We start from the raw sequence: 24,380 nt of genomic DNA on the forward strand, positions 1-24,380 counted from the left end.
GAGTTACAAAAAGAAGTTGAGGCATTAACCCAGGAGTTTTCCGAACTCTTTCGTGATGAGCTAGGAACAATATCTGACTCTAATGAAGTTATACATCTAAAAAGTGGAACAAAACCTGTATCTTACGGGGCACGACGAGTTCCATTCCCCTTAAGGGAGGCAGTGGAGCGAGAATTACAGCGATTAGTACAGGAAGGAGTTTTGGAAGCAGTGGACCCTTCCGAAACACCGATAGAATGGAGTACCCCAACAGTGAACGTAGACAAGTAAACAAGGGTGGAGGTAGAGTCAGGATCTGTGGCGATTTCCGTACAACCTTGAATCCAAACATCGTTCCGGAAAGACACCTCTTGCCAACCTTTGATGACTTGACTTCCAAATTAACTGATGGAAAGATATTTTCAGTCATAGATCTTCGAGACGCATACTTGCAAATGAAAGTACACCCTGAGTCACAAAAGTATCTTACAATAGCAACTCATGTAGGCTACTTTCACTTTAAAAGGTTGCCTTTTGGGCTTTCCTCGAGTCCGGCAAAATTTCAAAGGTACATGGAAAGTTTACTAAAAGGACTTAATGTCGGAGTTCTACTTGATGATACAATCATTTCTAGTAAGGATAAGACTACCCATATAACCACTCTTAGAGAAGTTTTGAGGCGGCTAGAATCAAGTGGAATAAGAGCAAAACTGTCAAAATGTAAGTTCTTTCAGAAATCTGTAAAGTATTTAGGTCATACAATAGATGGAAATGGTATTCATCCCTCCGAAGACAAAGTTGAAACCATAAGACACGCACCACGGCCAAGAAACGTGAAAGAATTACGAGCTTTTCTAGGAGCACTAAATTTTTACGAAAGGTACATACCTAATCTTCATGCGATCGCTTCGAACTTGCATAAGCTGACTGGTACGAAGACTAAATGGAAATGGACCGACACTGAACAAACTATACGTTTGACAAGTTGAAGAATATCCTGTCATTAGAGAAGACATTAGTTCCACACGACATATCAAAGCCGATCATTGTTGAATGTGATGCTTGTGAACAAGGGGTTGGTGCAGTGCTGTTACATTTGATGCCGGATGGAACGGAAAGGCCAGTCATGTACGCCTAGAGGACACTAACAGAAGCAGAAAAAAGGTATGCTACAGTTGACAAGGAAGCGATGGCGTTAGTTTTTGCCGTGAAGAAGTTTAGACAATACCTCAGTGGGAGACATTTCAAGGTGAGGACGGACCACAAACCACTTGAAAGAATATTTGGAATGCATCGAGATCTTACCAAAGTAGTAAACAACCGTTTGGTTCGTTGGGCTTTGTATTTAATGGAGTATGATTTTGAGATCCAGTACATCAAGGGACAGGATAATTGTTTGGCTGATTTTTTGTCTCGGTTTTCACTCAAGACACAAGAAGTATTAGATCCAGATGAGAGAGAGATTCGAGCATTGGTTCAGGAAAAAATTGATGTAGTTTATCCAAATCAAGAACTTGTAATGGAGTACAAGAAAGACCCAAATATGAAGAAACTTATAGACTACCTGGAACATGGTTGGCCAAAAGATACAGAAAACTTACCATCATCTATGAAACCATATTGGAATAAGAGAGAAGAGCTGACATTAGAAAACGGTATAATCATGCGATTAGGAAGAATTGTGGTGCCACAGATTTTGAGAGAAAATGTATTGAAAGAACTCCACAAAGGACATCCTGGAATAGAGGCTATGAGGTCCCTATCAAGGTATTATGTTTGGTGGCCTAATCTGAATAAGGATGTTGAGTTGTATGTCCGTAGATGCCACCCATGCCAGAGTAACCGCTCATTTGACACAGAAGTACCTCTATATCCTTGGAATGTGCCAAGTGATCCTTAGGAGCGAATTCATCTCGACTTCGCAGGCCCATTCGACAACCGATTCTGGTTAGTAGGAATCGATGCTTACTCAAAATGGGTCGAGATCGAAGTAATGGACCGTACGACAACTGCTGCTCTTGTAAATAGATTAAGAACTTGGTTTTCGAGGTACGGTGTTCCTAAAAAAATTGTATCCGATAATGGCACCCCCTTCACGTCCCATGAGTTTAAGACTTTTTGTAAGAACAATAACATATGTCATGTCACATCGGCGCCGTATCATCCAAAAACCAATGGTTTAGTAGAGAGGATTATCAGAACCTTCAAGAGTAGATACAGTGCTTGCAAACAAGAAGGTCTCAGTTCATCACTTGCACTTTTACAAGTGTTGCTTGCTTATCGGAACACCCCACAAAAGACCACAGGACAACCACCATCAGTCCTTTTCTATGGTAGAAGAATACCAACAGCTTTGGATAGGTGGAGGTGTAATAGCAGAGAGAGAATAGAAAATCAAGTGTGGCGACAGAAGTACTACCACGACTTAAGATCCAAACAAAAGGAGTTTTCTGTCAAACAAGAAGTGTGGGTTCAAAATGAAACGAAGAAGGGCTGGAGACCAGGAACTGTACAAGAAAGGACGGGAGAGCTATCATACACAGTTGGGGGAGAAATAAAGAGAAAACACGCTGACCAGCTGAGAGCAAGAGAAGGTGCAACTGATCCACCCCAATGGAAAATGCAAATGGAACCTGAAAATGATGATGTACATAGTTTCGGAAACTCGGCCTAAATTGGGTGGGGAGAAATGTAGGATTATAGTTATCAGCTGAGTTATAAAGTTATGAATCATCTGCCATTTGGTTTGTTTACATTATTGTTTTGTTTTGTAAATAAATAGTTTTGATTGAGTTTACTTAAAATGAGTTTTAATAATTAATTATTCTATAGTAGCGAACGAGCTAACCTGAAGGCAAGTGAGCGCAGCGAACAAGCTCCAACCTAAAGGTGAGTGAGCGTAGCGAACGAGCTACAACCTAAAGGGTGAGTGAGCATAGCGAACTAACTTCAACCAGGACGTGATTGAGCCATGCGAACGAGATTATCTTGAAAATTAAGAAGTTATACGGGGCAAAGCCCGCGGGATTATAAATAGTCAAAGGCAAGACAACGTCTGCCGGGTTCAGCTAGTTTTTTATAAAGGTATGCTGAGTTTGGTTTTCCTGCTATAACCTGTTAAAAAGTTAATAAGGGATATTTCAAAATGACTGCCATTTTGATGAGGGGTGCGATATTGACCTCTGGTTTGCGCCATTTAATTTGTCTAGAGAAACCCCTTAAAATGAGGGGTCACATGATAGGTGTTTACATTTGAAAATTTGGGGCTGCCATCAAAATACCCCATTTTGGGGGCTGGGGCAAAGTTGTAATTTTGATGAAAAAGTGCAAATTCTTATGTTGTAAATATGTGCCAAGTTTGGTTTTCCTACGCGTTAAAAAGTTAACTGGGGGTTCCAGACTTTTACCTAACCCTGTATGTATCTATTAGTTATGTATAAAGTTTACTTCTTTTTTAATCACCCAGTACTTTGTTTTGGTAACCAACAAAATCTTACAAGCTTACTATATAAAAGAATGAATGAATGAATGAATGAATGAATTATTTCTTTAGTCCAACAAAGTATATACAGAATTTGTACACAAATATTTAAAGAAAAAAACATAAGTGAATTTAAGAATAAAATAAAATTAACCTTTACATTACATCTAAGTTTAAAAAAAAAGCGTACATGTTTATAAGGAATAAGCCGACATGGGCAGCGAGCCTGTGCGTCGACTGTAGTTGCGTCCAAAACATAAACATTAATAATCAAATGCAATAAATAAATAAATGACAGAAGATATGATGAGGTGAAAATATGATGTTAATGGAGTTACAAGAACAAAAGTTTAAATAAAAATAATTTAACTGTAATAGTGACGGGAATTCTACGGCTTTGAAAGTGTGTCTAGAGATGGTCTAGAGGGGAGAAGAGGGCGGCGGACAACGAGTCAGGGTACAATGGTCAGGTCGCATGTCGTGTCAGGAGTGTCTGTGTCTGTAATCAGCCGTGATGATCAGCTGCGCTGGTTAGATATTTCCCCTACATCATAGGCATTTTTACTCAGTAATGTTACACAATTGATTAAGGCGAAAAATAATGTCACAAGTATTTTATAGAAACGATTTATGCAACTGAAATAGTAACAAACCTAAACCTAAATACTGTATTGTTTTATTGTGCCAACTGCTCTACCACAGTGGTTTCAGCCACATGTTTAGCAACATCAATGTCTGGGGTTTTAGGTGGTAAAATTCCCTTTTTCCTCTCGATTATTTCATATGTTGGATCCACAAACTTTTTCCTTATTCCATCAAGCGATCAATTTTCTAAAAGCGTCAAGCATTATGAGAGGTGGTTCCTTTCCTGAAACATAATTTTAGAAATTAACAAAGCTTGTATCCGGTAATTAGTTAGTTATTATCATGTGCAGATAAAAATTAGTTTGTACTCTAACTTATAGTCAGGTCTTAGAATGGGCAATTTATTGTAATTAATTGAGTTAATAGGGATAGGATAAGGATGGCCAATAGCCATAACACATAAGACATAAGATATTTATTGCCGCTGATCATTTTTACATGAGATGGGCATGGTCAACATAAATATATACAGTCAATTACATCAACTATATCAAAATATATTTAAATTAAAACTTAAGTTGCAACTCAAGCCTAGTACCCAAACAACAGCTTTATAAAAATTAAATTAATCAAATTGGTAGACTTAATCCAAACAAACAAAAGTTAATGCTTATCATTAATTTGAAAACTTAAAATATATTATCCATGTTGGTAACCACAAACTCATTAATAATAAAGAATGGATTGTCTAGAAGCCATTAATACAACTTAATTTGAAGCCTTTAAGAGGAGTGGTGTGAGCATTATCGGGAAGCTTATTAAAAAATTTAACACAATTTACCATGTAAGAATTTTCAAACTTTGTTAACCAATGTTGAGGGATTTCAAGTTTGTTTTTATTCCTGGTATTGTGATTGTGTACCTCACGTCTAATGAAAAAAGAATTTAGATTTGTTTTTGTGAATATTAATACATGATAAATATATAAGTTAATAATTGTAGGAATCTTCAATTGTTTGAAAAGACATCTACTATGATCTCCAGGCCTGTCGTGACAAATTTTTTTAAGAATTAGGGCATCTGAGACATTTGCAGAGTGTCCCCAAAGTATGAGACCATAAGCAATACGATACTGAAAGAGTCCGAAATAGGCAGTCCTCAGATAGTCTGTAGAGATTATGGAGCTCAGTTTCCAGAACAAACAATTGACCCTTGAGAGTTTTTTACACAAATTTACAACATGGTCATTCCATGTGAGCTTTGAGTCTATGTGAATTCCCAGCAGTTTTACAGATTGATTTAGATCGATGTTTGATTTTGATTGATAGTTTTGATTTTGTGGAAGACTGAGCAAAATATTCTGAGTTTTAGTCTCATTACACAGCAGTTTGTTAGCTGAGAACCATTCTTGTGCTTGGTTTTGAGCTGAGGTTATTCTGGCCTCCAAGAGGTCAAGGTTTTTACTACAAGTAAAAAACGTGGAATCATCTGCATAGATAATAGAATTTACACCTACATTTTTGGGAGGATCATTTATTATTACAAATTAAATGATTAAATGATGAGTGAGCACCGATAATATTTACATATTGCTTACGGTTCATTAAGTATGATTCAATTAATTTCAAGGAGTCGCCAGAAACGCCATGAAAGTTAAGTTACTTACAGAAATTCCAACAAACTAGAAAATGTCATTAACCCCAGGAAGGAAAGCATTGATGACAAATTCGACAGCAGTGGGATTTACAAATTTAATTGCAACGAATGTACAAAATACTATATAGGACAAACAGGAAGATCATTCAAAACCCGGTTTAAAGAACATCTCCCAAAGAAAACAATCACCCAAAAATCGAATTATGCTGAACATCTCATACAATGCGGACATAACTACAGTTCCATCTCAGACAACTTGCAAATACTACACAAGTGCAAGAAAAGTCATTTGATGTCCATACTTGAGTATTACGAAATTTACAAAGCAGTACAGTGTGAACCAAACAACGTAGGTACTGAATGACAAAATTAATACTCAAGGAAATGCATTGTTTGACACCGTGATACAGCTGGAGAAGAGAAATGACGTCATGGTGCACAGTACACCATAGACAACGATCCATCCTGCAGTCGTCGCCCAGAATTAGTCATGTGCGTACGTGAGTTGTGGCCACCGCGACGACAACAACGACCGGTCTTTAAATGTATTAAATGTGTGTTTGTGTATTGTGCAATGACTGTTTTATGTTAATATACTCAAGACGAAGCGATAGCGGATACCTGATGATGTCACTGTGCTGACGAAACGCGTCGTAAATAACTACAATCATTTGGAACGGAAGAAGGTAACATTATTATTATTTATTAATAACTAACGTTCCAGTAGTAGGAAATGAATTCTAATGAAAGTTAAGTTTAGTAAGGATATTGATAGGCAGTACACAATCAAATGCCTTAGTTAAATCTAATAGGGATAGGAAGGCTGATTCTTTATTTTCAAAGGCTTTACTGACTGCTTTACTGACAATTTTCATTACTGCAGAAATCGTAGAATGCCCGGGTCTAAAACCAAATCGGGACTCAGAAAATAGTCTGTTTATTTCAAAATAGTTGCTAAGTTGATTGTACATAACAGTTTCAAATAATTTTGAAAAAATTGGAATAACGGATATAGGACGATAATTTTGTGGAAGATTTCTGTCTCCTTTCTTAAAAACTGGTGTAATTTTAGACAGTTTTAACATATTTGAAAAATAGCCAGATTCTAAACATCTACTTATTATGTAAGCAAGTGGTTCCTTAATTATATTTTTATTGTCTGTTTCAGTAAATAGTTGGATATCCAATAAAAATCAATGCTTTTTGAATTTGATAGGCTTGAAACAATTTTCAAAACTTCAATTTCCATATATTCTAAGAAGTTGGTTTTTTATAGATCAGATAAGGAACGTACCATTGTGATGTATATTTTAGTGTATTCTTCAGTCAGTACAATCAATGACCTGGAAGTAACTGTATCCATTCCGTTTAAGGTGTTTATGACATTTTTGGGAACAAATATGTGTTTTTCAGGTAATAAAATTACCATACCACCAACAAAGCAGTTGTAATTTACTCAAAATACACCAGTATTACATAAAAACCTAAATTTCATCGAACCTTTGTTTAAAATAAAGTAGATTTGTTTGTTTGTGTGCAATAGCTCAACATTGGTCTTTTATTATTACCATCAACCTGTTTTTTTGGAGAGCATTAACGTTTCTTACCTGCATTGAGCTTGTCGCTAACAGAAGGAAGTAGGACGTTAAGGAAATGGACCAAAATTGGCTTTTTTTCTTCGAGTAGGAAATGACATCTTAGATCCTTCTGTACCTAATTTATCAAAATTCACAAAAATCCACTAAGGACGTATAAACATAGGTGGTTAAATTCCCTCTTTCCTCTCGATTATTTCATATGTTTGATCCACAAACTTTTTCCTTATTCCATCAAGCGATCAATTTTCTAAAAGCGTCAAGCATTATGAGAGGTGGTTCCTTTCCTGAAACATAATTTTAAAAATTAACAAATCTTGTATCCGGTAATTAGTTAGTTATTATCATGTGCAGATAAAAATAAGTTCATTTGTACTATAACTTATAGTCAGGTCTTAGAATGGGCAATTTATTGTAATTAATTGAGTTAATTGGGATAGGATAAGGATGGCCAATAGCTATAAGACGTAAGACATGAGAAATTTATTGCCGCTGATCATTTTTACATGAGATGGGCATGGTCAACATAAATATATACAGTCAATTACATCAACTATATCTAAATATATTTAAATTAAAACTTAAATTGCAACTCAAGCATAGTACCTAAACAACAGCTTCATAAAAATTAAATTAATCAAATTGGTAGACTTAATCCAAACGAACAAAAGTTAATGCTTATCATTAATTTGAAAACTTAAAATATATTATCCATGTTGGTGGCCATAAACTCATTAATAGTAAAGAATGGATTGTCTAGAAGCCATTGATACAACTTAATTTTGAAGCCTTTAAGTGGAGTGGTGTGAGCATTATCGGGAAGCTTATTAAAAAATTTAACACAATTTACCATGTAAGAATATCCAAACTTTGTCAACCAATGTTGAGGGATTTCAAGTTTGTTTTTATTCCTGGTATTGTGATTGTGTACCTCACGTCTAATAAAAAAAGAATTTAGATTTGTTTTTGTGAATATTAATACATGATAAGTATATAAGTTAATAATTGTAGGCATCTTCAATTATTTGAAAAGACATCTACTATGATCTCCAGGCCTGGCTTGACAAATGGTTCTAATTAATTTTTTTTTTAAGAATTAGGGCATCTGAGACATTTGCAGAGTGTCCCCAAAGTATGAGACCATAAGCAATATGAGACTGAAAGAGTCCGAAATAGGCAGTCCTCGAGGATAGTCTGTAGAGATTATGGAGCTCAGTTTCCAGAACAAACAATTGACCCGAGAGTTTTTTACACAAATTTACAACATGGTTATTCCAGGTGAGCTTTGAGTCTATGTGAATTCCCAGCAGTTTTACAGATTGATTTTGATCGATGTTTGATTTTGTTTGATAGTTTTGATTTTGTGGAAGACTGAGCAAAATATTCTGAGTTTTAGTCTCATTACACAGCAGTTTGTTAGCTGAGAACCATTCTTGTGCTTGGTTTTGAGCTGAGGTTATTCTGGCCTCCAAGAGGTCAAGGTTTTTACTACAAGTAAAAAACGTTGAATCATCTGCATAGATAATAGAATTTACACCTAAATTTTTGGGAAGATCATTTATTATTACAATAAAGAGAAATGGTCCGAGAACCGAGCCCTGCGGCACTCCCAAGGAGACATCACACAATGATGAGTGAGCACAGATAATATTTACATATTTCTCACGGTTCATTAAGTAGTATGATTCAATTAATTTCAAGGAGTCGCCAGAAACGCCATGAAAGTTAAGTTTAGTAAGGATATTGATAGGCAGTACACAATCAAATGCCTTAGTTAAATCTAATAGGGATAGGAAGGCTGATTCTTTATTTTCAAAGGCCTGTAGTGCTTTACTGACAATTTTCATTACTGCAGAAATCGTAGAATGCCCGGGTCTAAAACCAAATTGGGACTCAGAAAATAGTCTGTTTATTTCAAAATAGTTCCTAAGTTGATTGTACATAACAGAAAAAAATGGAATAACGGATATAGGACGATAATTTTGTGGAAGATTTCTGTCTCCTTTCTTAAAACTGGTGTAATTTTAGACAGTTTTAACATATTTGAAAAATAGCCAGATTCTAAACATCTACTTATTATGTAAGCAAGTGGTTCCTTAATTATATTTTTATTGTCTGTTTCAGTAAATAGTTGGATATCCAATAAAAATCAATGCTTTTTGAATTTGATAGGCTTGAAACAATTTTCAAAACTTCAATTTCCATATATTCTAAGAAGTTGGTTTTAGCGAATTTCCCTATAGGGAAGTAGCTATTACCGTAGGTGGCACGGTAAGACCTAGACCCGGGACCGATTTACTTTTTCATTTTGATGTCCCCAGAGGCCAAAAACACCATTTGTTCAAATTTTTATATATGTATATATATAGACTTATATATATATACGTCCGTGAACGCGATAACTTGAGTAATTTTTGTCCGATTTTGATGAAATTTGGTTTAAAGGTGTAAAGCAGGATAAACTTGAATGAGTTTGCGAACCAGCACGATCGGACCATGGGAACGGGGCTTTACGGGGGGTTTTATGGGGTAAAAATTGGTTTTTCTCACTTTAGACCCTCAAAACACAAAATTTCCCGATTTCTCTTTAGACCTTTTTAAAGAGCTTAAAAAAACAAATAATTTAGTATATAAAAGTATTTTTGTTCGATTATTAGTAACGGAGAAAATTAAAAAAATTGTAAATTTAAAATTCCCATGTTATTCTTATGGAGAATATTGTCAAATGTTCTAGTTTGCTTGTTTATGGATACATTTTGATCAAACTTGGCAAATTTATTTATTTTGTACTACGCTATCAATATTTTACTCAAAAACACACTTTATTAGTTTCCTTGTAGCAGCAAACCTAGGTACTCGTTAAACATAATGTTATTAAAATATATTTAACTGAAAATCAATTCAGACAAATGGAAATTCGCTTAGTCGGCAGGTTTGCTGCGGCGGGGGTATTTTATAGATCAGATAAGGAACGTTCCATTGTGATGTATATTTTAGTGTATTCTTCAGTCAGTACAATCAATGACCTGGAAGTAACTGTATCCATTCCGTTTAAGGTGTTTATGACATTTTTGGGAACAAATATGTGTTTTTCAGGTAATAAAATTACCATACCACCAACAAAGCAGTTGTAATTTACTCAAAATACACCAGTATTACATAAAAACCTAAATTTCATCGAACCTTTGTTTAAAATAAAATAGATTTGTTTGTTTGTGTGCAATAGCTCAACATTGGTCTTTTATTACTACCATCAACCTGTTTTTTTGGAGAGCATTAACGTTTCTTACCTGCATTGAGCTTGTCGCTAACAACAGAAGGAAGTAGGACGTTAAGGAAATGGACCAAAATTGGCTTTTTTTCTTCGAGTAGGAAATGACATCTTAGATCCTTCTGTACCTAATTTATCAAAATTCACAAAAATCCACTAAGGACGTATAAACATAGGTGGTTAAATTCCCTCTTTCCTCTCGATTATTTCATATGTTTGATCCACAAACTTTGTCCTTATTCCATCAAGCGATCAATTTTCTAAAAGCATCAAGCATTATGAGAGGTGGTTCCTTTCCTGAAACATAATTTTAAAAATTAACAAATCTTGTATCCGGTAATTAGTTAGTTATTATCATGTGCAGATAAAAATAAGTTCATTTGTACTATAACTTATAGTCAGGTCTTAGAATGGGCAATTTATTGTAATTAATTGAGTTAATTGGGATAGGATAAGGATGGCCAATAGCTATAAGACGTAAGACATGAGAAATTTATTGCCGCTGATCATTTTTACATGAGATGGGCATGGTCAACATAAATATATACAGTCAATTACATCAACTATATCTAAATATATTTAAATTAAAACTTAAGTTGCAACTCAAGCATAGTACCTAAACAACAGCTTCATAAAAATTAAATTAATCAAATTGGTAGACTTAATCCAAACAAACAAAAGTTAATGCTTATCATTAATTTGAAAACTTAAAATATATTATCCATGTTGGTGGCCATAAACTCATTAATAGTAAAGAATGGATTGTCTAGAAGCCATTGATACTTAACTTAATTTTGAAGCCTTTAAGTGGAGTGGTGTGAGCATTATCGGGAAGCTTATTAAAAAATTTAACACAATTTACCATGTAAGAATATCCAAACTTTGTTAACCAATGTTGAGGGATTTCAAGTTTGTTTTTATTCCTGGTATTGTGATTGTGTACCTCACGTCTAATAAAAAAAGAATTTAGATTTGTTTTTGTGAATATTAATACATGATAAGTATATAAGTTAATAATTGTAGGCATCTTCAATTGTTTGAAAAGACATCTACTATGATCTCCAGGCCTGGCTTGACAAATGGTTCTAATTATTTTTTTTTTTAGAATTAGGGCGTCTGAGACATTTGCAGAGTGTCCCCAAAGTATGAGACCATAAAGCAATATGAGACTGAAAGAGTCCAAAATAGGCAGTCCTCAGATAGTCTGTAGAGATTATGGAGCTCAGTTTCCAGAACAAACAATTGACCCGAGAGTTTTTTACACAAATTTACAACATGGTTATTCCAGGTGAGCTTTGAGTCTATGTGAATTCCCAGCAGTTTTACAGATTGATTTTGATCGATGTTTGATTTTGTTTGATAGTTTTGATTTTGTGGAAGACTGAGCAAAATATTCTGAGTTTTAGTCTCATTACACAGCAGTTTGTTAGCTGAGAACCATTCTTGTGGTTGGTTTAGAGCTGAGGTTATTCTGGCCTCCAAGAGGTCAAGGTTTTTACTACAAGTAAAAAACGTTGAATCATCTGCATAGATAATAGAATTTACACCTACATTTTTGGGAAGATCATTTATTATTACAATAAAGAGAAATGGTCCAAGAGCCGAGCCCTGCGGCACTCCCAAGGAGACATCACACAATGATGAGTGAGCACCGATAATATTTACATATTGCTTACGGTTCATTAAGTATGATTCAATTAATTTCAAGGAGTCACCAGAAACGCCATGAAAGTTAAGTTTAGTAAGGATATTGATAGGCAGTACACAATCAAATGCCTTAGTTAAATCTAATAGGGATAGGAAGGCTGATTCTTTATTTTCAAAGGCCTGTAGTGCTTTACTGACAATTTTCATTACTGCAGAAATCGTAGAATGCCCGGGTCTAAAACCAAATTGGGACTCAGAAAATAGTCTCTTTATTTCAAAATAGTTGCTAAGTTGATTGTACATAACAGTTTCAATAATTTTGAAAAAATTGGAATAACGGATATAGGACGATAATTTTGTGGAAGATTTCTGTCTCCTTTCTTAAAAACTGGTGTAATTTTAGACAATTTTAACATATTTGAAAAATAGCCAGATTCCAAACATCTACTTATTATGTAAGCAAGTGGTTCCTTAATTATATTTTTATTGTCTGTTTCAGTAAATAGTTGGATATCCAATAAAAATCAATGCTTTTTGAATTTGATAGGCTTGAAACAATTTTCGAAACTTCAATTTCCATATATTCTAATAAGTTGGTTTTTTATAGATCAGATAAGGAACGTACCATTGTGATGTATATTTTAGTGTATTCTTCAGTCAGTACAATCAATGACCTGGAAATAACTGTATCCATTCCATTTAAGGTGTTTCCCTGGCTTTTTTAGGAACAAATATGTGTTTTTCAGGTACCGGTAATAAAATTACCATACCACCAACAATGCAGTTTTAATACTCAAAATACACCAGTATTACATAAAAACCTAAATTTCATCGAGACTTTGTTTAAACTAAAGTAGATTTGTTTGTTTGTGTGCAATAGCTCAACATTGGTCTTTTATTACTACCATCAACCTGTTTTTTTGGAGAGCATTAACGTTTCTTACCTGCATTGAGCTTGTCGCTAACAACAGAAGGAAGTAGGACGTTAAGGAAATGGACCAAAATTGGCTTTTTTTCTTCAAGTAGGAAATGACATCTTAGATCCTTCTGTACCTAATTTATCAAAATTCACAAATATCCACTAAGGACGTATAAACATAGGTGGTTAAATTCCCTCTTTCCTCTCGATTATTTCATATGTTTGATCCACAAACTTTTTCCTTATTCCATCAAGCGATCAATTTTCTAAAAGCATCAAGCATTATGAGAGATGGTTCCTTTCCTGAAACATAATTTTAAAAATTAACAAATCTTGTATCCGGTAATTAGTTAGTTATTATCATGTGCAGATAAAAATAAGTTCATTTGTACTATAACTTATAGTCAGGTCTTAGAATGGGCAATTTATTGTAATTAATTGAGTTAATTGGGATAGGATAAGGATGGCCAATAGCCATAAGACATAAGACATGAGAAATGTATTGCCGCTGATCATTTTTACATGAGATGGGCATGGTCAACATAAATATATACAGTCAATTACATCAACTATATCTAAATATATTTAAATTAAAACTTAAGTTGCAACTCAAGCATAGTACCTAAACAACAGCTTCATAAAAATTAAATTAATCAAATTGGTAGACTTAATCCAAACGAACAAAAGTTAATGCTTATCATTAATTTGAAAACTTAAAATATATTATTCATGTTGGTGGCCATAAACTCATTAATAGTAAAGAATGGATTGTCTAGAAGCCATTGATACAACTTAATTTTGAAGCCTTTAAGAGGAGTGGTGTGAGCATTATCGGGAAGCTTATTAAAAAATTAAACACAATTTACCATGTAAGAATTTCCAAACTTTGTTAACCAATGTTGAGGGATTTCAAGTTTGTTTTAGCGAATTTCCCTATAGGGAAGTAACTTATATCTTTTGGTTAGTCAGTGTAGTAGGTTAGGTTAACCCTCCAAGCACTTGTCGAAAAATCGACTCACGACACACTTTGTGTTGTGTCACTTGTCGATGCTTCGACTCACAAACACTGTTTACGGCGAAGGCTCTATGACTGACAAAATCGGATTGAACTGGATCGAGTTAGGTATCGTTTTATTTGTCATATTCTAAGCTTTCTCCGGAGGTCTGTCTCTAAGCGCTTTTTTTTCTCGAGCCGATCATAATTGTAGCAGACAGCTGACGTGCGTATTTGTAAACAGTTTGGTTTACGGCGAAGGCTCTATGACTGACTGAATCGGATTGAACTGGATCGAGTTAGGTATCACCATGCTATGTTTCTAAGTGCTATTCATTTTAGTTGCGAAAATATTGTAGCAGACAGCTGACGTTCGTATTTGTAAACAGTTTGGTTAACCTCGCACCGATGACTGATGTGTTTTATTACGTTTATCATTGTTTTAGTATTAAAAATCAAAAGTAGTGATATACGTGGTGCATTATAAGAAGATTTAAGTGATTTTGGAGGGCTGGTTGATGATCCTGAAGAAGTAGGTAGTGTTATTGATGTAAATTATCAGCCAGATTCCTAGCTATGGTTAGGCTATGCATTCTTAGCTAAACGCTATGTACTGAAATCTGTTTTTTGCCCATAACTTATTTATTTGCAAATCTACTTCCTTATCTAATATATAAAATTCTCGTGTCACAGTGTTTGTCTGCAAACTCCTCCGGAACGACTTCACCGATCGTTATGAAATTTGGTGTGTAAATTCTGTAGGTATGCGAATCGGACGTAAACTATTTCCCGTTTCGAAATTCTTAAAAGGGCTCCGCCCCAGTGGCTCTGGAGTTTCCCATGTTAACCTTATGAGAAATGGAATTAATGAATCTTAACAGCTGTTTCAATTAAACAAGTTGGTTCTGTTCTATGATGTTCAATAGCATTAAAGTTACAATTATTACCAACAGGGTGCAGCACTATTATTTCTTTTACATTTATGACAACAGCTAATTTGCAACCAAAAGGTGAGTGAGCGTAGCGAACGAACTTCAACCTGGAGGCGAGTTAGCGTAGCGAACGAGCTAACCTGAAGGCAAGTGAGCGCAGCGAACGAGCTCCAACCTAAAGGTGAGTGAGCGTAGCGAACGAGCTCCAACTCAAAGCTTCAACCTGGAGGCGAGTTAGCGTAGCGAACGAGCTAACCTGAAGGCAAGTGAGCGCAGCGAACGAGCTCCAACCTAAAGGTGAGTGAGCGTAGCGAACGAGCTCCAACCCAAAGGTGAGTGAGCGTAGCGAACGAACTTCAACCTGGAGGCGAGTTAGCGTAGCGAACGAGCTAACCTGAAGGCAAGTGAGCGCAGCGAACGAGCTCCAACCTAAAGGTGAGTGAGCGTAGCGAACGAGCTCCAACCCAAAGGTGAGTGAGCGTAGAGAACGAACTTCAACCAGGACGTGATTGAGCGATGCGAACGAGAAAATTAAAACATCTTGAAAATTAAACGTAACGGTACTTTCTTTCCATCGGTCTGTCTTAGGGGAAACCTATGACTTAGGCGATACGAAGTTCGCCGGGTCAGCTAGTATTATTATATATTTGTAATCCTCATTAAATTTAGAACAAAGTGGCTATTTTCAAATATTTATAGGCCTATAATTTATACAATTTCATTGAGCGCAAACTTATTTTTTTTGAAAATTTGCCAAAATATATTTTTTTTTACCTAAAAAATTGTTTTGAAACAAATGTTCCTTATGTTTTATGTATAATATTGAAGCCCATGATTTTCCAAACAAAATGGTATATAGAACAGTATAATTAACAACAGTTAACACTTCTCAGATCCGTTTTAATAAAACCTTGCAAATGCGCAAAAAATAGGTCAGACATTAAGGCTAAAACTAGGGACACTCGGAGGGTTGTTAAGCTCTACAAAATGGTTTCAAAAGAAATTGCTAAATCTTTTGTTTTTAGGGTCAAAAGCGGGAAAACCCTATTTTTACCCCATAAAACCCCCCAAAAAAAACACTCATTCCCATAGTCCGATCATGCTGGTTCGCGAACTCGTTCAAATAAATGTAGGTTTACACGTTTATACCAAATTTCATGGAAATCGGAGCATTTTTGATCGAGTTATCGCGGTAACGGACACTTATATTTATATAAATATATATATATATATATGAATTTGAGCGGATGGTGTTTTGGGCCTCTGGGAACCCCAAAACAAAAAAGTAAATCGGTCCCGGGTCCAGGTCTTACAATGAGACCTACGGTAAGCTTATTCCCTAATTATGTCACAGATTCAATTTTTTTTTTATAACAGAAAAGGCATAGGTATAGGGAATAAGCTCTCAAACGGAATTTTGAAATGTTACAGCAAGTTTAGTTGGCTAGGTTAGCTTAGAACAGTTTCATTTCAATATAGGCCTAATTGTTTAAATTGTTTGTTAACATGTTCGCTACTGAGCGTCGCATATATGCCACGCTGATCACTGTCACTGACCGAGGTATCTATACAATTTAATCTTCCACTTAGACCGGCTGACTCTTAGTACACGAAGACTACGGACGAAAACCTGTTAAAAACAGTGATCATTTACTTTGTAATACACTGCAATAGTGCATATAAATAATATATTCTTTCTTTAAATATGTCTGATAACCTTTTGATGTCACATATTTGCGACGCCCGGTCAATAGGCCTAGCAAAGACAATAGGCCTAGTGAAAATGATTATTTTTTTCTTGAAATAGCCCAAATGCCGCATATATGCTACGTTTCATATTTGTTTATTTTCTGAGGTGAAAGTGTGTAAAATACCCCCGCCGCAGCAAACCTGCTGACTTAGCGAATTTCCATCTGCCTGATTGGATCTAAACTAAAATGTCTCCTTAAAAATATCACATTTATTCCCTATTTAAACAGAATTAGTTTAATGAGTACTTAGGTTTGCTGCAACTGGGAGGGTAAAAAAGTTTTTTTTAATGTAAAATATTAAAAAGTACTGTAGTTTAATAAGAAATTAATGTATTTTCCAAATTTGATCAAAATATGTTCATAAACAAGCAAACTACAACAGTTGACTTATTCTCCATAAGAATAACATGGGAATTTTAAAATTACAATTTTTTTGAATTTTCTCCGTAACAATTAGGTGCATAATAACGCTTCAATATACTAAATTATTTGTTTTTTTAAGCTCTACAAAATGGTTTAAAAAAATTGTGAAATTTTGTGTTTTTAGGGTCAAAAATGAGAAAAACCTATTTTTACCCCATAAAACCCCCCCATAAACACCCGTTCCCATAGTCCGATCATGCTGGTTCGCGAACTCATTCAAGTTTATCCCGCCTTACACCTTCAAACCAAATTTTATCAAAATCGGACAAAAATTACTCAAGTTATCGTGTGGATGGACGCATATATATATATATATATAATATATATATAATATATATATATATAGATATATAACAATTTGAACGAATGGAGTTTTTGGCCTCTGGGGACATCAAAATGAAAAAGTAAATCGGTCCCGGGCTTAGGTCTTACCATGAGACCTACGGTAATAGCTACTTCCCTATAGGGAAATTCGCTATAATTGAACAAATAAAAGCTACCGTACATAGGATAATGCAGCATACATAGTCTATTGCATACATAAATACAAAGATGCAGACAAGTAAAGACCAGTTTTTCCAACTATCATATAGTACTTACTCTGGTACTTACTGGTTGATGAATCAAAATTTTTTTATCGTAAATATAAATCACCTTTTACCTTTTACCTTTTACCTAGGTCCTCTTCTCCATAGTCGTTGAGACCAGGGAATCGTCAAAAATTCTTGTTTTTTTCTTTTTCTTTCTTCTTTGGATGTTGTTATGTATTGTTGTAGGGTGTGTGGTCTTCGAAATATTCATTTAGACTATAGTAAGGTTTGTTGATTAAGTATTGTTTCAGTTTTTTTAAGAAAAGAGTGTTTGAATCTATTGATTTCAGGTTGTTTGGCAGTGTGTTAAATATTTTAGTTCCTATTATTTTTGGATTTCTGCTGGTTTTAGTGAGTCTGTGTGGTTGTAGATTGTAGTTTGTCTGTAAATTTCTGAGGTTGTAGTTATGGCAATTGTTTCTGGTTTGGGGGGGTCATTTTTTAGGAATTTCATTATTTCTAGGATGTACAAGGAGGGTAAAGTTAGGATTTGGTTGGTTGTGAAAAAAGGTTTGCAGTGTTCCCTATATTGCAGTTGTTCAATTGATCTCACAGCTCTTTTTTGAAGTATTAGTAGCTTTTGTAGATGGTAGTCTGCTGCTGAGCCCCAGGCTATGATGCCATACCTCAAGTGACTTTCGAATAGGGCAAAGTATGCTATTTTGGCTGTACTCTTATCAGTCACTGACCAAATCCTTTTTATTGCAAAGAGTGTTGTTGACAATTTCTTTTCCAGGTTTTCTATATGTAGGTGCCAGGACAAGTTTTTGTCCAGGGTGATACCGAGGAATTTGGTTTCTGTTGCCATTGTGATCAAGGTGCAGTTTGCAGGTGGGTTATGGTCAGGTTGATTCGATGCTGTAAAGTTTATGTTGACAGTTTTTGATGTGTTGATTTTGAGGTTTAGTGAAGAACATATTTCTGATGCCAGTTTTAGGGTGTTTTCTGTTTCAGCATGGTTTGTAGATGATGTTGGATAAATGATGGTGGTGTCGTCAGCAAACATTATGCAAGTTTTTTCTGGTGTTAGATGATTTGGGAAGCTATTGATGTATATCAAGAAGTAGAGGGGTCCGAGTACAGATCCTTGAGGAATTCCTCGTTTAGTTAGTTGAGTGGGTGATTTAGTTTTTGTTTGTATTTTATTTATCTGGTGAATTATTTCAACCTGTTGTTGCCTATCTTTGAAATAGTCTTTAATCCAATTTAGTGCGTTTCCTTTTATATTAATTTGGTATAGTTTGTCAAACAGTATATCTCTATCTAGGCTGTCAAAGGCTTTCTGTATGTCTAAGAAGAGTCCTGATGCTGGTTGTTTATTTTCCCAGAGGATGGTAATTGCTTCATGGAGTTCATTTAGTGCTGAGTTGATAGATTTGTTTTTTCTAAACCCGTGTTGATGAGGGGATAGTATCTGTAGGTTGGTTAGGTGTTCCATGATCTGTGTATAGATTATTCTTTCGAGGTATTTAGATAGTGTCGGTAAGATTGATATCGGACGGTAGTTTTCCATCAAAGTACTGTCTCCTTTTTTATATTTAGGATATACTGTTGCAGTTTTCATTCCAGATGGGACTTTTGCTTGATTAATCGAAGAGTTTATGATATGAAGAAGGGGTGGTGCGATTTCGCTCTGGCAGTGTTTGATAATTCTATTTGAAATTTCATCATACCCACATGAGTTTTTTGGTGGTAGTGCTTTGAAGATCTGTTTGAGTTGGTCCATGGTTATTGGCTTAAAATTTGATAATTCAGAGGCTTGTGTTAAGTTGGTAGTTTCATGCTGGTCTGTAGGAGGGTGAGGATCATTTATTCGAGTATTGTTACCCTGGGATACAAAGTATCTGTTGAAGGTGTCACTGATCAAGCCTGGGTCGTTAGTGAGGTTTTGATTAACGTCCAGGGTGAGAGGCCTATCAATATAATCTGCTTTGGAGTTTGTTTCCTTGTTTATGGTGTTCCATATTTCCTTTATTGGGTTGCTGGAGCTCTTGATCTTGTTTGAAATGTGTTTACGTTTTTTGTCTTTTATTTCCAGGTCATATATTTTCTTCAGCTTTTTGTAGGTGGCGTTATCTTTGTCTGTTCCGGTTAGATTGTATTTATTTTGTGCGGTCTGTAGGTTACTTCTGAGTTTGTGCAGATTTTCATCCCAAAAACGGTTTGGATTTTTGTTTTTAATAGTTTTAAGGAACCTGGGCATGGTTTCATCCATATTTAGTCTTATGGTTTGGATTAGTGCCCTATACTGGTCGTCTACAGAGGGGTTTTGATAGACATTTTCCCAATTTTCATTTTTTAGTTTGGTTTTCAGCAAATCTAGATTTTGGGGAGTAATAGGCCTGATCATTTTTTTAAAAGGCGTTGTAAGTGGAGCGGAGAAATCAGATATCTTGCATACAATTGCTTCGTGGTCTGATATATTACTTTGTTGGGCTGTAGCTTTAATTAATGATGGGTTTATGTTTGTAATGCAGGCATCAATGCAGTTCTTTGAAGTCGGGGTTATTCTGGTGAAAGAAGTTTCAATTTGATGTAAGTTGTGAGATTTTAGTGTATTTGAAAGTTGTTTAACATCTCTTAATCATAGACTAAGGCAAGGATTATACTAGGACGCTGGCGTCCGAGAGGCCAGCGTCCGGGACGCTAGCGGGGCATTAAATCAAATGAGGGCGATTATACTATGGATGCTAGCGTCGGATGCTAAAAAAACCACCGAAAGCTCGAAGTTATTACCGTAGGTGGCATGGTAAGACCTAGGCCTGGGACCGATTTACTTTTTCATTTTGATGTCCCCAGAGGCCAAAAACACCATCCGTTGGTATAGATTTAAATATTATATATATCAAATCAAATCAAAATCTCTTTATTCCTGAATTAATGTTACATGTTTGTTAACAATTGTGTGTACAGGAAAAATAATTCCCAAGTAGACTATCCGTCTGTGTTTGGGAATGAGTTGCTAATACAGCTATACACAGGTACATAAACATTCAGGAGTACTTAGACACTTAATGATGATAGTAAATAAAAAATATTAACAAGATCAAGAGAGAAAAAAAAACCTAATTGCATCGAAACATCCAAAACTCAAATTTAGTGATTGTAAGTGGTATTAGCAATGAAGGAAAAAAAGTGATTTGGTGACGCATGAAACTGCAGAAATTTACGAGTACAATGATTTGAGTAATCCTTCTGATTGCTCCCTGCCGATATTTAAAAGCCAGCTCATGACTCTACGCTTAAACACAGCGACGCTGTCACTCTCCGCCTCTCGAGTATGTGAAGGCAAATTTCTATACAGTGTATGACAAACGTAATAAGGTATAGTTTTAAGGGTTGAATGGGAGAGTCTGGGAAAAGAAAAGCCGAAGTTAATGTTACTTCTAGTCAAATAACGATGTTGAACAGGAGAAAAAACCGAACATTTATTAAGTTTTATGAAAATAAGAAGTTTTTTTATGAACAATTGTCGAATGTTTAAAACTGGAAAGTCGCAAAACAGTTGCAAGGAAGAAAATCTAGAGTTTTTATTTAAAATAGTTTTGATAACAGATCGTTGAACGACAGAAAGTGGTTCCAGAACAGTAGGAAGGGCACCACCCCAAGCCAGGATACCATACTGCAACACCGACTGCACGTAGGCAAAGTACACGGTCCGCAACTGCTGCCCCGAAAGCACCTCCCGAAGCTGCGTGAATGCGTAAATGAGCTTACGTACATTGTTTTTGACGTATTGAACATGCGGAGCCCAAGTCAATTTACTATCGATCACAACCCCTAAATACTTATACTGCTCAATCACTCCACATGCGCAGCCAATCGCGAGTGCATCGCCACAGCAGTGCAGCTTCAAAGATCTCTCACCTAGTCCAAAGTTATTTCTAAGAAAAATAGGAAGGCATTTAGTTTTTCCAACATTGACTGTAAGTGTATTATAATCAAACCAAGATTTTAAATTGTGGAGATCTGTCGATGCAGAACCGTACACCTCGTCCCACGTACTGCCGGTGGTCACAACCGTCGTGTCATCAGCGAACAGTATCACCTTGCTATTTAATTTAACTTTAGATATGTCATTTATGTAAATAGAGAATAATAGAGGTACGAGAGTACTGCCTTGAACCACACCATATTCTACCGGTGTTACATCACTCACAACTCCATTTATGGAAACTACTTGTTCCCGAGACTTAAAGTAGTCATTGTTCTTAAATTATTGTGGACGGACTCATCAGTTTTGATGTTTATTTGTTTTCACGTCCAGTGCCTTTGGATGACTGAAATCTGTCATCGCATGCTGATTGGTTCCTGGAATCTGGAACCCAATTTCAGCTGTCTCTAGTAGACATTTCTGAATTTCGATATGACTAATCAAAGTCATTTTAAACTTAATTGAGGTATAATTAATAATATACATAGTCTCTGTGAAATCTTGAAAAGTAGGGCACTCTTGACATTGTGGATTGCTAAATTCTTCCACTGTCACACAGAGTTTGTAAAAGCGAGTCGAACGCTCGTACTGCCCAGTGAATGCTGGAATCTCGTAATGAACACGTTCCACGCAAATCACATTTACTGTTGTCTCATGGTGGTCTTCGGACCTATCCATGACTGAAGAGACTAAAATAAAGTCGAAACAACAGAGCACACTTCTAATCCTGAAAGATGGATTAGTCGTATTGGACATAGCGCAGGCTCAATCAAATTTCGAATCTACAAACCACACACGAACATGGATCGTACACACCCGAGACGGTACGTGTGACAATCTCAATGCTCGGAGAGGTTGAGATTTTGGTTTTGTAATTTGAAAGAACATTCAAAAGAATGCCAATTTTCAATTACATTCTTTTGAATGTTCTTTCAAATTACAAAACCAAAATCTCAACCTCTCCGAGCATTGAGATTGTCACACGTACCGTCTCGGGTGTGTACGATCCATGTTCGTGTGTGGTTTGTAGATTCGAAATTTGATTGAGCCTGCGCTATGTCCAATACGACTAATCCATCTTTCAGGATTAGAAGTGTGCTCTGTTGTTTCGACTTTATTTTAGTCTCTTCAGTCATGGATAGGTCCGAAGACCACCATGAGACAACAGTAAATGTGATTTGCGTGGAACGTGTTCATTACGAGATTCCAGCATTCACTGGGCAGTACGAGCGTTCGACTCGCTTTTACAAACTCTGTGTGACAGTGGAAGAATTTAGCAATCCACAATGTCAAGAGTGCCCTACTTTTCAAGATTTCACAGAGACTATGTATATTATTAATTATACCTCAATTAAGTTTAAAATGACTTTGATTAGTCATATCGAAATTCAGAAATGTCTACTAGAGACAGCTGAAATTGGGTTCCAGATTCCAGGAACCAATCAGCATGCGATGACAGATTTCAGTCATCCAAAGGCACTGGACGTGAAAACAAATAAACATCAAAACTTAAAGTAGTTCGCAAACCATCTCAAATTTGGCCCTTCGATACCTATACATTCTAATTTACTTATTAGCATGTTTCTGTCAATTGAATCAAAGGCTTTGGTAAGATCCAAAAAAGTTATGAGAATTTTTTTGTTTTCACTGAATGATTCAAAGATAAATTTTGTAAAATCGAATAGAGCGTCTGAAGTATTTCTGTCGTTTCGAAAACCATACTGTGAACTGGAAACTAAATTTTCTTGATTTAAGTAATTTGACAATTGGATTTTCACACATTTCTCAAGTATTTTGGAAAACACCGTTAGAAGGGAAATAGGTCTATAGTTAGATTTATCAGACTTTGGTCCAGATTTATATTGGGGAATGACTTTAGCTATTTTGAAAATATTCGGAAACTCTCCAGTTTTTAAACTACGATTGATAATATATAGTAAAGCGGTTCAATAATACAGGTAATAGATTCCTTTACAAATTTTGCTGAAATACTGTCAAGGCCTGGTGCAGAACCTCCTCTAATACTCCTAACGACCTCAGTGATCTGCTCCCTGGTGACCGGCTGGAATCGGAAGGCAGACTCCAGGCTGGGATCGGCCTCCACCAACACTGGAGGAGGACCATCAGGGTGTAAAGCTGTAGCGAGCTCTACTCCAACCGATGCAAAATAGTTGTTGAAAGAATTAGAAATAGATTTGACATGGTTGGGAGTGACAGCGTCGTTTGAATCTGCAAACTCCTGCACAGGGAAAGGTTGTTTTCTGGGCGGCCGGCAGCCTCATTCACAATTCCCCAAAAACGCTTTGCGTCACCATTAGCCTGTTCAATTTGGTCCCTGTAATAGTCATACTTAGCGCGCTTTATAAGTGAATGAACGGTATTCCTGTAAGTTATATAACAATGACGTAATCGTAAATTGAATGGTTGTTTTTTAATCTTTCTGAATAATGTCACGTTCCCTAATTGAATTAATTAAACCTACTGTTATCCATAATTTTCTTAGTCTTACAATTTAATTTGGCTGGGGACGTTGAGCTAGTCATAGCACGTGTGACAATATCTAACATTTTTGTAGCACAGGTGTCTAGGTCCATAGAATCATCTTGCACAGATTGCCAATTAA

The 24,380-nt window shown here is 35.7% G+C and overlaps 1 protein-coding gene and 1 long non-coding RNA gene across 2 annotated transcripts; one reads left to right on the forward strand and one right to left on the reverse strand.

Moving 5' to 3' along the window:
• The first annotated feature begins 1,972 nt into the window (after window positions 1-1,972).
• LOC128984901 (uncharacterized protein K02A2.6-like) lies at window positions 1,973-2,653 on the forward strand. The gene has a single exon (XM_054404271.1). It carries the CDS (start codon window positions 1,973-1,975, stop codon window positions 2,651-2,653), a length of 681 nt encoding a protein of 226 aa, XP_054260246.1.
• Window positions 2,654-3,620: 967 nt separating this feature from the next.
• Window positions 3,621-13,418, reverse strand: LOC128986070 (uncharacterized). Its single transcript, XR_008490097.1, has 4 exons — window positions 13,159-13,418; window positions 10,587-10,864; window positions 7,309-7,583; window positions 3,621-4,328 (listed from the first exon to the last, which is right to left on the reverse strand). It is a non-coding gene; the product is annotated as an uncharacterized LOC128986070 (long non-coding RNA).
• Between the last annotated feature and the right edge of the window lie 10,962 nt (window positions 13,419-24,380).

Source organism: Macrosteles quadrilineatus, unplaced genomic scaffold (genome assembly GCF_028750875.1).
Source record: "Macrosteles quadrilineatus isolate MER2022 unplaced genomic scaffold, UCM_ALF_1.0 Scaffold_2__2_contigs__length_208266976, whole genome shotgun sequence".
In the NCBI taxonomy this organism is placed as follows: Eukaryota; Metazoa; Arthropoda; class Insecta; order Hemiptera; family Cicadellidae; genus Macrosteles; species Macrosteles quadrilineatus.

Coding starts and splice junctions, on each gene's coding strand:
- LOC128984901 (XM_054404271.1), top strand. CDS start 1,973: ATGGACCGTACGACAACTGCTGCTCTTGTAAATAGATTAAGAACTTGG.